At 43.3% G+C, this 15,550-nt stretch overlaps 1 protein-coding gene across 2 annotated transcripts in view; it reads left to right on the forward strand.

The window, feature by feature from the left end:
* KCNH4 (potassium voltage-gated channel subfamily H member 4) overlaps positions 1 to 15,550 on the forward strand; it is a 60,795-nt gene that overhangs the window by 37,784 nt on the left and 7,461 nt on the right. Inside the window, exons 7-13 of one of the 2 annotated variants that reach the window (XM_020785467.3) lie at positions 1,781 to 1,982; positions 3,301 to 3,495; positions 4,376 to 4,575; positions 6,173 to 6,422; positions 7,469 to 7,683; positions 12,509 to 12,547; positions 14,062 to 14,429. In XM_020785467.3, the coding sequence (XP_020641126.3) occupies positions 1,781 to 1,982; positions 3,301 to 3,495; positions 4,376 to 4,575; positions 6,173 to 6,422; positions 7,469 to 7,683; positions 12,509 to 12,547; positions 14,062 to 14,429 (1,469 nt within the window). The remainder of the gene's footprint in view (positions 1 to 1,780; positions 1,983 to 3,300; positions 3,496 to 4,375; positions 4,576 to 6,172; positions 6,423 to 7,468; positions 7,684 to 12,508; positions 12,548 to 14,061; positions 14,430 to 15,550) is intronic. The other variant, XM_020785469.3, reaches the window with a different exon arrangement.

Below are 15,550 nucleotides of genomic sequence, written 5' to 3' on the forward strand. Positions count from 1 at the left end.
CTATGTCTGCAGTTTCAGGTTCTTGTGCCTGCATTCATAGGTGATGCAATTTAGGCTATATAAGGATTTGCATTCAGAGAATGCATTTATTATTATTATATATGGTAATTATAGTAAGGGTTCCCCTTTGGAACAGGGGAGATTCTGTACATGTCCCAAAGCCAGAATCTGGAAAATATACCATGACTATGCTGGCTGGGGGATTCTGGAAGTTGGAATCTGAAAGAGTAACTTTTCTACTCTTTGCTCAAAACTTGGATACAGAGTTCTCATTCCATAAACTGCTATAAGCTGCTCTACACGGCAAAGTATTTAAATAGAGAAAAGATGTAATGTAACATTTCAGATTTAGCTACATCCCTCAAAATGTTTTCAAATTAAGCAGTGCACAATCTGAAATTTTAGCTTCAAATTCCCACATGAATTTACCTGAATTCCAGATTAGATCCAGATTGTTTTGATTCTAATAGAATCAGACCTGTTCTTTCCTGGTTCAGTACCAAGCTTTTTCGCCAGCAGTAAAGTTATGTTCCTTTTTATCAGTAGAGGCCCCGTGAGTTCTTATTTTCCATCTCCCTGGGGGTCTCATTAGGCAGTTTGATGGAGGGTGTCATGATGTCATCAGGTTCCAGCCTTTGACACAGTCACTTTACTAATGAGGTTGCTTTTCAGACAGTCCTCCTTCCCGATTCGTGGAGCAAATGGGAGTCACTTAGAGTTGCTTCCCAATTAAATCACGTCAGATTTCCCCTTGCCTTTCAAAACAGCAGTGACCTGGCCTCAGACCTGCAACAGTGCAGGTTTGAATGAGAGGGCAGTATTGCAAGTGATTATTTCATGTTTCCCTGCTATAGAGCTTAAATAAATTACTTTTAGGACCACAGTAAACAGAATTCTTCAGCAGCACTGTATTTCTCAATATTTGTGGGAGTGGGAAAATAGTTTTCCCCCCTCCCTAAAAGAATATATAATTGTACATATTTTGGGGTGGTTTAGTCATCAGTGCTCAGTTGAGACTTATTAGCTTTATAAAAAATCTGCTTCTAGTGGATATTAAAACTGCTAGAGTTTGCCTGTTGAGATGGATCAACACATCTGTTGACATTTTTAGCCTCTCCTTGGAGGCATGGCTGTGAGAACTGTTGTGGTAGATGGCTGCATCTCAAAACGTACCACTATACTACTAGTTATAGTATCTTCACATTGGTATCAAGGGCTCCTGAATGTGATTTGAAGCAGAATTTTGATTGGAAATTATGATATTAACCAGCATAGTAGGGCAGAAGAATGCTGGTATCTGGGCTCTGTTTTAACCACAAATGGCTCATTTGACATTAATATTGGGGTTCAGTATCCTAGTCCTCAATTTCTCATCTTGGCTATAGCACAGTGGTAGAATATATGCTTTGCAAATTAAGATCCCAGATTCAGAGGCCAACGTCTCTGATTTAAATGCTGCAGACTTTACATGGCTCTTGAATTTTATTGTTCACACTTACATGCCATCTTTCCTTCTTGACCTCAAGGCAGTGGACATGAGGGAGTTGTACTTTTTGAAAACTTTTTAATGTGTCTCTTTTTTGTTTGTAAATTATTTTGAGCCTGCTGGTGTTTTAGAGTTATTACATGTTTAACCACATTCTGAATATTTTAATTTTTGTATCTGCCACCCCACCCCCACTTGTAAGCTGTCTTGCATATCTCACTTGGGACAAAGGCAGGATCTAAATGACCTGAAATAAATAGATACATATTTACTTGCTCTCTCTTCCTTTCCAAGACCTACCTGGTGCATCTGTTGAAGACGGTACGTCTCCTGCGCTTGCTACGCCTCCTCCAGAAGCTGGACCGCTACTCTCAATACAGCGCTATGGTTCTGACGTTACTCATGTCCATGTTTGCCTTGTTGGCCCACTGGATGGCTTGCATCTGGTATGTCATTGGCCGGCAGGAGAGCAACGATCCAGTGACCTGGGACATTGGTGAGCTTAGAGAATAACTGGGAAGCATGCATCACAGAAATCCTGAGACAGAGATAATGACTAGGATTATATTCAGCGCTTCTTACAATTGACAGCCAGACTAAAGCAAAGGGGGTCTGAGCAAGTCCTAGGGTACAGACAAAGGCTACATTTTTAGGGCAGCATGAGATTTTTATTTATTTATTTATTTATTTATTTATTTATTTATTTATTTATTTATTTATTTATTTATTTATTCATTCATTCATTCATTCATTCATTCATTCATTCATTCATTGGATTTCTATCCCGCCCATCTAGACCAAAGGTCTACTCTGGGCAGTTTATAAATTTAAAAACAATAAAACCAAAAAACATATATTACAGATACAATGTGGCAAAAGTATAAGAAATTAAGATACAGCAGGAGGGGAAGTCTGCCCAAATAGCCAGGTTTTATGAAAACACCCAGAGAGGGAGTCAGGTTGTTCCAAAGCCGAGGGGCCACTGCTGAGAAGCCCTGTTCCTTGTTCTTTCCTTTCAGACCTTCCTCGGTGTTAGGCCGCACAACTGCCCGGCCTGGCTGGAATGTGTGACTCTGGCAGAACTGGGTGGGAGAAGGCGCTCTGCCAGATATCAAGGTCCTAAACCATTTAGGGCTTTATATGTAATCATAAGAACTTTGAAATCAATGCAGAAACGAATGGGCAGCCAATGCAAGGCAGCAAGCATGGGGGAAATATGTTGATACCTTTGATCACTTTGGATGCAGGAAATTTTCTTTTCGGAAGTTGAAAACGTAATGATATACTGAAGTTATTCCTAGCTGCATGTTGAGATGATGTACAGGGACATATTTGGTGGTCACTATGTTTGGAAAAGCACAAGCCAATTTATACAGGACCAGATAGGTTGGGAGTTGAGAATGATGGCAGTTGTAGTCAAACATCTTTAGCTTAGCAGATTGAGGAAGGCTGCCCTAGAGTGTGAAGAAGGTAGGATTGTGGTGATGTTGTGGCAGGGGGAGGGCTTAAATCCTCTCCAGGATTTAGTCTGAAGTTTATATGAGCTATCCAAGGTGCTGAACTTGGGATTTGTGTGAAATTCAGTACCATGAATAGCTTCTGTAAAATTGAGACATAAACCTGTAGTAGATTAGGACCCTTTAAAAATCAGAGTCATCAACCTCCAACTCTGTCAAAGCTTCTGATGCTCCCTGTCAGGAGAATCAACCTTGCACCCAGTCTAGTCTACTTCAGTCCCTTAATCTAAGACCATGATGCAGTCTCTCCAAGGCTTGATCATTCCAGAAAGATTGATTCCTCACTCTACCCCACAGGTTGGCTTCATGAACTGGGCAAGCGGATAGAAGCCCCTTACATCAACAACTCAGTGGGTGGACCATCCATCCGCAGTGCTTACATTGCTTCCCTGTACTTCACCCTCAGCAGCCTGACCAGTGTGGGCTTTGGCAACGTCTGTGCGAACACGGATGCCGAGAAAATCTTCTCCATCTGTACCATGCTGATTGGTGGTGAGTTCAGCTTGGGCTGCACTTCTTTTACAACGAGTGGAACATTTTAAAAGCTACAAGGTTTGGCACTAGCATCTAGAGGAGTGCTTCCCAACCTTGGGTGCTCAGATGTTCTTAAACTACAACACCCAGAAATTCTGATCAGCACAGCTAGTGTTGAAGACTTCTGGGAGTTTTAGTCCAGGAACATCTGGAGACCCAATATTAGGAATCACTGATCTTCAGAATGGCCAAATTACATTTTAGGCAAAACGTGCATTTCCTCCTACTGCTGCTTCATACTCTCCAGACATGCAGTTCCTTGAAAACTGTATGTCTAAGCAAGCAGACGCACAAACTGCATGTCTAGGCAAGCAGACTTGCTTATTCCCAGTCAACTATGTTTTCAGCCCAGGAAAGTTTTGAAAGAAAAGTCAATTAGAGGGAAGGTAACTCTGCTTAATTCTAAGTAGAAAATCCATGGAGAAAACACCCAAAGAATAGAAAATGGGTGTGTGTGTGTGTGTGTGTGTGTGTGATTTATTTGTGTCCCTTTTTTCTGCATATATAGCACGGAACAGTTTATGGTACTGGCTAATTTCAATATTTGCCTTCTAAATTTATTACAATGGAGGGAGAGACCCAAATTCAGAAAGAGTAGGTCAATCCCCACTTCAGAAAGAGTAGGTCAATCCCCACTATTAACCAGGACAGATAAATCAGTCCTCCACGTTAAGTCATTGTCTATCTCTGAACACTAGCTATTGCAGAACATTATTAAAGCTGTTGCTTTCAGGCCCTTCTTATTAGCTTGTCAATAACATACATGTACTGAACTAGTTGGGGTAGTGATCTAACCCAATGGGGCTCTTCTTATGTCTTTTTCTCCTCCCTGTCCCAGCTTTGATGCATGCTGTGGTCTTTGGCAATGTGACTGCCATCATCCAGCGCATGTATTCACGGCGCTCCCTCTATCATACCCGCATGAAGGATCTCAAGGATTTCATCCGTGTCCACCGCTTGCCCCAGCAGCTCAAGCAGCGTATGCTAGAGTACTTCCAGACCACGTGGTCTGTCAACAACGGCATTGATGCCAACGAGGTACTGGTTGAGTTGGGGGGGTGTCATTTTGTGCGTTTCCTTAGGAGGCATGACCCACCTGGGATTCATTCTGCAGCCTTGAACCAGAGTTGTAAGGGTGGGTAGGGTTCAATTGAAAATTTGTCCTGCCTCAGTCATTGAATTTTAGAGGGGATTTATGCTATATTGTTCTCCTCTCACAGCAACAAGATAAATTAAAACAGATGACAATGAAGGTGGTAAAAGGGTGATGAAAAGGATGGCAAAAAGGATGGTTAAAGGGCCCCCAAGATCTTAATGATCAGGGAAAGTCTGGCAAAAGAGCTAAGTCTTCAATGCTCATTTGAACCCGTCCAGTGAGAGTGCCGGGCAAATTTCAATGGGCAGGTTGCTCCAGAGGCGAGGGTGGGGGGAACGGCAGAGAAGGCCTGGTTTCTTGTTCTTTTCCTCCAGGCCTCCTTTGGGGTCAAGGCCCTCAACCGCCCTGCCTGTGAAGAATAGGTATTATGGGCAGATCTGGCTGGGAGCAGGCATTCTGATAGGTACCAAGGTCCTAAACCATTTAGGGCTTTGAATATTATCATCATACCCTTGAAGTTGATGTGGAAATGAACTGGTAGTCAATGAAGGGTGGCCAGAGTGGGGGAGATGTGCTGAAATTTCTTCACCCCAGTAATCTAGCTTCCACCACAAGAGCAAAACTGTCATGGTACAATATCATGAGGGAGACATGATCAGTCACTCCAACTTTAAAGATGCTATAGAGGTGGTTCTGTAACTTCTTTTGTCCACACTTCTTCTCCAATTTAAATCACTACCCAGATGCTACTATTAGCCTCATGGTATAGGAAAAAAACAATAATACAGATGCAATAGACTTCTATGCCCACTAGGACCATCTCAGCAGGATTAATAACAGTTTTGGAGTGGGGCACAACAGAGAGGGGAAAGGCTAAATATACTCTGTTAGAGATGCAAATAGCTTATTTACTTTTTCACAGGCAACAAAGGGAAAAAAATCAAAAGTGTTCTCCCCACTGGGTGACATCATGAGAGCTTTGTGCATTTTTGGCTTTTTCAGGCTTGTGCATCTACCAGCACCAGACTCCAAACAAGCGTACATAGTAGATGTTAGTTTTCACCATGACTGTTATCTATGTTGCATAGTTTGATACCCCTTTTAACTGGTCATGGGATCCTATGCAATTTGTAGTTTGATGAAGTACTTAGAACATCCTGTTAAAGAACACTAGTATTGCTACATAAGCTACAGCACAGGATTGAAAACTCTTCACCAAATTAAAAATCCCAGGATTCTGTAGGGTAGAACCAAAACTGTTAAAAGTGGCATCAAACTGCTTTAACTGTGTAGTGCAGAGAAACTTCCGGAAGTCTAGCAACACTGTTGGATCTATCCCACATTTCTCAGGCTCCACCCCCTGAATCTTAAGGTCTGCATCTCTGGCTCTTACATGGAGCTGGACTCTGAGGAGAAGACATGTAACTAACAAGTCTGAATATAAAACAGTGGCACCAGTTAAAGTTGTAGAAAAATGGTGGGGGACTCACATTGCCCCAAAGCCCATGCAAACACTTCTTTCTTTCCCTTTCCCTGTAGCTCCTACGTGATTTTCCAGATGAGCTGCGGGCTGACATTGCTATGCACCTGAACAAGGACATTTTGCAGCTGCCACTGTTTGAGAGTGCAAGCCGCGGCTGCCTGCGAGCCTTATCCCTCCACATCAAGACCTCCTTCTGCGCTCCTGGCGAATACTTGCTCCGCCAGGGGGACGCCTTGCAAGCACATTACTTTGTCTGCTCAGGTTCCCTTGAAGTCTTAAAGGACAACATCGTGTTGGCTATTTTAGGTAAGGCACCATAAGAGCAGGAAGCAAACTATAAAACTGAGAAATATTACCTCTCTCCCCACCTACCCCCCCCCCACAGCTCCCAGAATTCCAGTGGCCATATTGGCTGGGGCATTCTAGTAACTGTGATTCAAAACAGTAACTTTGCTGAACTCTAGAACACATTGTGTGGGGATGTGTGTGTGTGTGTGTGTGTGTGTGAGAGAGAGAGAGAGAGAGAGAGACAGACAGACAGACAGACAGACAGACAAACAGACAGACAAGAGGGAGGTTATGAGAATGGAAGGATACCTGCTAGGTATAGGATTTTTTGAATTTGTGGACTACAACCGCCAGAAGTCTTCAGGAATTCCCCCAGCCAAACTTCTTGGGGCTTTAGCCAAGAAAACAAAATCTTGACAGGTGTTTTCAGGTTCTTAAGCTAATACAACCAGACTGGGGCAGCTATTTTCATCCTGTCGAGAAGGTAGGGGAAATGAGTGGACAAGGTTAAACTCTGTGAATGTTGCAAGGAATTATGGGTATATTAATCTCTGCCTATTAGATTCTACACAAGAAGCCTTCAAAACAAACAAACAAAACACTCTACCAGGTCCATAATCCCTTATACCTCCCACTGATCTTAGCCCTGTCTGTCCATCACCTCCACAGGATGAACATGCCTGCTGGAGTCTGAATTCATTAGCTTAAGAACTTGAAAATACCTATCAGGACTTTCATTTATCATTTGAAATCCTCAGAAGTATAGCTGGGGGGAATTCCTGCTAGACTTCCAGGAGCGATAGTGTATGAATTCTGAAAATATCAGGGCTTGTACATGCCACCAGTAGCCCCACACACTTTGGACACTGGTTCCATCTACTTTGAACAGTGGCCCCACACAGTGAAAGCAGGGAACATCCAGTTTCCCAGCCTGGACCATCTGAACCTTTGGAATGAACAGGTTTTGTAGTTTTGCCCTAGATGCTAATTCAGATACCTTTGACAGTTGCCTCTGTTTCTGATCTGATTCCATTCATGCACGTCTCACATCTCAATGTCTGTAGGTAAAGGGGACCTCATCGGTGCTGACCTGCCCAGCAAAGACCAAGTCATCAAGACCAATGCCGATGTCAAAGCACTCACCTACTGCGATCTCCAATACATCAGCCTGCGTGGGCTCTTTGAGGTGCTGGAGTTGTACCCTGAATATTCTGCCAAGTTCATGGCAGACATTCATCAGGACCTCACCTTCAACCTACGTGAGGGGAGTGAGATTGAGGTAGATAGATGTGCATTGCTGGTGATGTTGACATCCATCCATCCCTTCCAATGTCCCTTTGTATCTGGAGTTATTCATCCTCACAGGCCAATTCCAGCAAAGGCAAATCAATGACTGGAAAAGTTGCTCTTTCAGACAACAACTGTTAGACACACACACTCCTGTCAACATGGCCAACGGCCATGATTCTGGCTGGCGTGTTCTTATAGTCCAAAAATTGTAACTTTTCCAAGCTGTGAGATAAACCCTCCTGACTTTCCCAGCCTCTTTCACTAAACTCACCATCACCATTAGAATCCATGTTCCCAGTCCTCTGTGATGCAATCAAAGCCTGTCTACCATCATATCTTACGCCCTTATCCAAGTAGAGAAAACGACTTCTCTCCCTTGCATCCCTTCCCCAACTGTTATCCATTTCTTAAGTGGAGAAGCTATAGGTGGCCTTCACATGGAGTCAGATGACCATTTTAAGAGGATATTACACAGAGGCATTTATTCCTGGCACATTCACACCTTCATTCCTCCCCCCACCTTCTCTCATCCCGATTCAAACACACATTGCAGGATTTTCACAGTCCGTTACATATCACCTTCACCTCTGACAAAATGTTGTTTCCCTTATCCAATCAATTTCTTCCAGAGGCAAGAGTGTCAAACACATGGCAAGATTGTTGTAGTAGTGGTATACCTCTCTGGTATGAATGCAGCCAGCCAGTCGCCTTCTGAGAAAAGGAAGGGAGTGGACGTTTGGTCTCCATTTCAGGAAGATGCCTTGGACCAGCACTGGTTGCTGGTGAAGTAGATCACAAATTTTGTAGGTTAGGCAGATGTAGCAGTAAAATTTAACTGGGTGTGTTCTGAGTGAAGCGGCATATCTACTCCAGGGTCTCATACAAGTGCAGAATTTGAACATACAATTCAACATTCTGTACTATCTCCGCTCACTTTTATTTTTAAGAACATGTTTCAGCCCTTTAAAACTGCAAAAAGAGGCTTGAAAATGTCTGAATAATGAGAAGTGAGGGGCAGGAAGAGTAGGATTTTCTGGCAATCACAGATTGGGCTGAATAGCTCTCACAATTAACTAGAACAGAATCTATTCTTCAGACCAGTTAAATCAAACACATTTTAAAAATGTTTATGTACAGTCGATAGAGACTGCAACAAAATGATACGCAGCTCAAAATGAACAGAATTGCAGTGTAGGCCCCTCATTAAGTCTCAGACTTGTAATTGCAGCCTCTTCCATAGCTAAAACATAGCACAAAACTCTACTGTTTGCAGAGCATGTTTAAGTACTGCCTGCAGGTTGAGGTCTTACAACCCCACCCCACCCCCGAATTAAAATAGCCACCTTAATTCAAGGTGGCGGCACTCATTAAACATAAGGTAAAAAACAGAGCTTGAAGAAACTGCTTTCTACAGACAACTCCCACAATCTCACAGAGTATGACTATTCCCTGTATCTAGAAACCTCCTTTCTGGCAGCTGGACATTTCTGGCATTGAGGGCCGGCCCTACTATTAGGCAGAGTGAGGCAACCCTTTCAGACAACTGGTAGGGAGAATGGCTGGTGGTTACGGTTCCTGCTGCAGTTCTTCCAGAGTCATTTGGCCTTTCCCAAAGGAGGGACCTGAGCATTTATGTCATTGCCTCTCCCATTTCCCCTCCACTCCATGTCCTCCTTTGTCTACAGTCCCCTCCCTATTCCCCTCCCCCCGGGCAGGACTTGCCCAATCTCCCGCTGATTGTGATGGTGGTTTTTGTCCACTAGGACCAAGAGCGTGAGCAGCCAGTAACCCGTAAGCTCTCCAACAGCCGTCGGATGGTAACATGCTTTGGGCGCTACCGGCCTGGGCTACATTCGAGCCAGTGACCTAGAGGTGAAAGGTCGTCTCTCCCAACCCAATCCTGCTATCTTCCCTCCATCCCCATCTTCCTAGACATACCTCGCTGTTCCCACTTGGCATCACAGTGACCCACTTTGTGTCAAGAGCCCCCTTGAACTTTCTTCTCCCCCTCTCCCTTCCTAAAATGTTGATGTAGTTCGACATGGAAATTTGTCTGACCCTCAGCTAGTCTGATGTGGTGATACGGTGAACCGATAGGGAGAGTACTATAGTGTGACTGCTTTGGCATAATTTTACAATGCAAAAATATGTAAATAAAATTAAAATAAATTTACTTCTTCCTCGGTTAAAATATTTTGTCATGAAAGATTTTTTAGGCAGGAGTGAAAATCCTGAAGATTATAAGATAGAACCTGACAATTTGCAATTTATTTTATTGTTATTTGATTTATTTGATTTGCAGACCGCCCATTTGGCTACCAAGGCCACTCTGGGTGGTTTACAAACTCTGCAATGGGTAAGAATATGCCTTTGCTGTAGAAACTCTATTCAGCCATGCATTTTAGGGAGGATGACTATAGGCAGGGAAGAGGAGGTGGGCATGGTAGCTGTAGACTTTGCCTCAGTCTACACATGTTCAGTATACTTGCACTGGAGTTTTCTACATAAGGAACACAAAAGGGAGGGGAGGGGAAGGAAAGCCTAACACTGCAGTGTTTGTTGCAGAGTTTTGAATTTCTGCTAAAATTCCTTGTGCTATGCAATGGAAGTACAGAGACTTACAGAGGAGAATAGCTTCAGGTTCCCCAGATAGTCCACTCCTTTCTTCTTAACTGGCACTAACAGTCTCATAAACTCACTCTGAGACATTAATAGTAGAAAGAATTTTAAAAATCTATTTATGTACAGTTGTGAATGGATCAACATCAAATTAAGAACAATGTATTCTCAAAGGCTTTCATGGCCGAGATCTGATGGTTGTTGCGGGTTTTTCGGGCTCTTTGGCCGTGTTCTGAAGGTTGTTCTTCCTGACGTTTCACCAGTTTCTGTGGCCGGCATCTTCAGAGGACTGGAGTAGGAACTCAGTCCATGCTTGCATGTCCATGCACACAGCATGCACAGAGTTCCTACTCCAGTCCTCTGAAGATGCCGGCCACAGAAACTGGTGAAATGTCAGGAAGAACAACCTTCAGAACATGGCCAAAGAGTCAAAGATCCTGAAAAACCCGCAACAACCATCAGATCCCGGCCATGAAAGCCTTTGAGAATACATTGTTCTTAATTTGTTGTTGATCCATTCACAACTGTAAATAAATAGATAAATAAATAGATGTGTTGGTGAAACGTCAGGAAGAACAACCTTCAGAACATGGCCAAAGAGCCTGAAAAACCCGCAACAACCATCAAATTAAGAACAAATTGCTTCCGACAAGAGACGGGAAGTTAGTCTTTGCAGAGAGGCAGGGTTCTCTTTTAATTCAGAGGCAGGAAGGAACTATTAGTCAGGGCTGAGTAAACTGACAATTATCCCAACTCAGAAAGGTCCATGCCAGCCATATCTACTAAAGACAGCATGCAAGATTGTAAAAACTCCATCAGTGTTTCCTCTACTGCTCTGTGTGTACTCATTCTACTTCAGAGGTAGGGAACCTTTCCTTCAGTCAAGAGATTCATTCTCTTGGGACTTACTTGTCACAAATTACCAACTCATGATGGGTAAGGCAAGAGTAAAAAGGAGGTGGAATCAGACATAAAGTGGGAAGAGTTTGCAAAGTAGGCCAAGATTTGCATGAAGCTGCACCAAACTTTGCATCTCATCTCAGTATTTAGATTTTCTGTCACTGCTATGTAAGACTGAAGATAACTCAGTTACAAAACTGGCTTCATAATCACTTGATTGTCCTGGGTTGAAACACTATAGCTCTTCTGGAAACTGTACAGTAGCTCTGTGAGCTGTGTAGGCTGACAGAATGGTCAGTCTTTTGTCAAACTAGAAGTCCTTCTGAAGAAGGGAACTGGAAGATGAAGCCACAGGCAAGCAGACGGGGAACACTGCTGCTTGGTGAGGAAAATATTAGGAATGAATGAATGAAAAGAAGGGAGTCAAACAAGACCAGACGTATTGTTTGACAGAGTGAGGTATTCATCACTGGCAGCAAAGGCTAGTGACCACATTTGCAGCCTCCCAGCTGTTCTGTCTGGTGGCAAAATGTTTTTCAGACCTCCTGCCTTGTGCCCTCTTGCCAGGTCAGCCTTGTTTGCCTTGAGGTTTGGAGGGCTGTATCTAGTCACCAAGGAATGGAGGAAGGGACCATCTTCTCGTTTGCCTCAGGCAGCAAAATGTCATAGACCAGCCATGAAGTTAAGGATGGATGAGGAGACCAAGAGCTGCTCAGACTCTCAAGCTTGAGTCCCAAGGTTGCAATTTCATATGATCTAAAGAAGCCCTGTTGGCCCATGGTGTCATCTGACGCCAGCTAAGATGATAGCCGCAACATATGGCTACCTATATAATGGTCCTAAAGGTGAAAGGGAGGGAGAGAGAAAGAGAAACAGCATGCCAGCAGTTGGGAATCTTAGTGGTGAAGAAAATAAATGACAGCTCTAATGCTAAAACCACCAGTTCAAGAACCCTGCTGATTTACAGTGGCTTTTAGAGGATGCCCTGTGGTTAAATTCTACTGAGGGACAAATACTGGTGTAACACACTAGAAGCCAAGGTGGCGGCCACAGTAATGCCTCATATTGCCTTCTGGAAAAGTGGAAGTTCTATGGTCTGCAAGCTGCAGGTGCTGGAATCATAAATGAACCAAAGACAAAAATAAAACAAAATTATATCAGGAATCTTTTCTTCTATTTTCAGCTGTGTCATCAGTCTAGCAGCCAAAGGCAGTCTTTGGGATCAAAGAAAGCACAAAAGCTAACTGACTCCCCCCCCCCTCCCTTCTTTCTTGTGTTATTCTTTTCCTTTTCAGGGACTTATCCGATTCTCCAGGTCCCCACGTTTATCCCAGGTAACTTGGCTTTTGTGCTCTGCAGCTGAGTGGAAACAATGGGGGAATCTGTTTTGATTCGAGCCAAAATGGATTGTGATGAGGGAGGTCAAAGTAAATTCTCTAATTTGAATTTGCAAGCAACGTTAGCATTTATAGTCCTAAACCCAATGTAATGTTTTCAATTCCACCGGATTTTTCAGTGCCCCCGCCTGCAATATATTTTTTTATAAAAGGAAGCATTGTAATGACTGTGCTTGTGGGTATTGTAATGACAGTCTGGGATACTGGCCATATTCTCCCATATATGTCACTCTCTAAGGCTGCCAAGTTTCAGAGCACTGGCTGAGGTCTCAGGGAATTGCTGTGATTTTCCAGCTGTCTATGAAGGGTAATACATCTTGGAGAGAACAGCACTAGAGGAGATCATTTGAATTTTAGGTGTGAGGGGGCCCTAAAGTGTGGGTACCCATCTCCAGTCATTCCCAGCTGATGCCAAGGCACTCTGGCTCAGTGTGAAGAGATGTGTATGTGTGTGTTTGTCTGTCTAAGTGCACGAGCTCATTGCCTCTCTCTCTCCATTCTCCGGGGTTTTTGATGTGCCAGCGTGGATCTATATATATATATATTGAAAAATCCAGTGGAATGGTTATATATATATATCTGGGACAAGCAGATGGACCTTGTGAGGTGAGACAGTCCTCACCAGGATTTATGATCCTGCTGCACAAGTCCTGGCATATATATATATATATATAGTCCTGGTTCAATATATAGTCCTAGGATCATATAGCCTGGTGAGGACTGTCTCACCTCACAAGGTCCATCTGCTTGTTCCAGGTGTTAGGAAGGAAATCTCAGGGAATAGGATGGTGCTGACCCAGCAACAGCATCACTCACATATTCAACATTATAGTTCCAGTTATAGATACTACTCCTTTATGGGAAACATGTTGCTGTTGAAAACTTCCAGGAGCAGTAATTCTCCTTTAAAACAAGCTTCCCTCCTCCTTTTAAAGCTACAATCCTGTACATGTCTAGTTGAGACTGAGCTGCACTGAATTCACTGAAGCTTACACCTGAGTAGAGATGTATAGGGTTGTGCTGTAATATGTGCGCAACTTTGCTGAATACTGTGAGAAATCCTGAGGTATGATATATCCAAAGTCAAAATGTGAAAGTGAAACTTAACCGATATTTGAAACGAAAACTTTAAATTTTAAATCCAAACCAGGGCAGATTTCTGTGGCGAAGAGTTACAAGCCCTATGCTTCATCAGAACTCAAATTTTCTTTAAGTGCAAAGAAGAATAAATCATTAAATGTGTTGTTCTCAGTTTTGTTCATATAAATATTTAGGGATTTCCATGGGCCTACACCCTGGTACCTTGGCTTAGTCTTAATTCGTACAAGTGAGAAGGATTAAGAGCTAAACCATAGATGCATCTCAACACAGTATTCAAAATATCTAAAAGCTAGCAGTATTTCTTCTTCTTCTCTACTGATCTGTCGCCTTTCTTCTCTCCTCTTGGCCAGTCTCATTCTGAAAGTGGTGCTGCCCCTGAGAAGCCCCTGCCTTCCATCCAAGAATACAGTGAGGACCCGGAGGACTTCTTCCAACCCTCTCCTGCTACCATCACTCGTCGCAAACTCCTGCTGCCCAACCTCAACAGTCCTGTGAGGAAGGGCTCTCTTAGCAGCCTGCTAGGAGATGACCTGCGCCAATTTTCAGCCCTGCGGAGAAATTGTCGGTCTCCAGCCCGGTGCAGCCGAGGCCGTCGCCCCTCTCCGCTAAGCCGCCAGGAGGAACGGTTCTCCGACAGTGAGGACACCAGTGGTCGGAAGCTGGGCAAACTCCTCATTCCTTCCCTCATGAACTATGGATCTCCTGACCTCAGCCCCAGGTAAGGATGAGCTATAATGAAGACAGCTCTCGCAGGGAGAAAGGGATGAAACATTTTATTAGCCATAGCAATTACATCATCTGCCACCACCCTCACAGTTTTCCCTGTTCTAAGTTTAGTTGCAACACCCAAAGAAACTGGGAAACTCAATCTTCCAAACAATAATACACCATTGTAATGTGAAGTACCATATTTTTCCGTGTATAAGATTCTACTTTTCCCTAAAATCATTACACTAAAAATTGAAGGGTGTCTTATACACTGAGGCAAGAACAAAACTGAGGAAAGAACAAACAGCCCATAATTTGCCTCTGTAAACAGGCTTCCTTCAATCATGAGGCTTAGCTTCCTATAGCCAGGAGACTTAGCTTCCTCTAATCACAAGCCTTATGGAACTGATGTCAGCTGATGCTGAACAAACCAACTGGAACACACGTCTTTGGAGGTGGAGCCGGTAGGCTCAGATGCAACAGGAACTCATAATGTCCAAGCGTTCTGAGCCCAGAGGCTGAATACTCAGAGCTAAGTTTTCTTAATTTTTGAGTTAGAAAAGTGTGGGGGCATCTTATAAATGGGGATGTATTACAAAGAGAAAAATATGGTATTTGGGGAGTGACTTGGTCTAGAGTAGGAAAAATCAGGAAAAGGCTTTGAGACTCATTAGTTCAACAAAAGACTTGCTCCTGGTAGAGATGAGAGCTGCTGGAATACACACTATGTGCATAATAAACAAGCTAATTTGAGCCAGTCCATACTGACGTTGTGTTATGTAAGCCACATTCAAACAAATGGCAGATGTACATAATGTGGAAGACAGAAGCACTACTTCTGTGTGACTCTTGTTCATTTCACTAAAGCTTATGCAGGATAACTTATTTGTTTAGTATTCCCCAATGGCAGTTGCTATCTAATACGTCCAAAGATCACCTGTTTGGGAGAAGCTTTCCTGCTGATTGTTCTCCATATTAATTAGTGAGAGAAGAGGAATATGCGATTTTGATTGTCGACTTCATATGCCAGACCATATAGCATTTCCATTAGTGGACTCAAAGCAGTGTATGTGCTCTTCCCCCTCAACATTTAGCCCTCATACAATCTAGTGAGGTAGGTGAAGTTTCATA

Source organism: Pogona vitticeps, chromosome 6 (assembly GCF_051106095.1).
Source record: "Pogona vitticeps strain Pit_001003342236 chromosome 6, PviZW2.1, whole genome shotgun sequence".
NCBI lineage: Eukaryota > Metazoa > Chordata > Lepidosauria > Squamata > Agamidae > Pogona > Pogona vitticeps.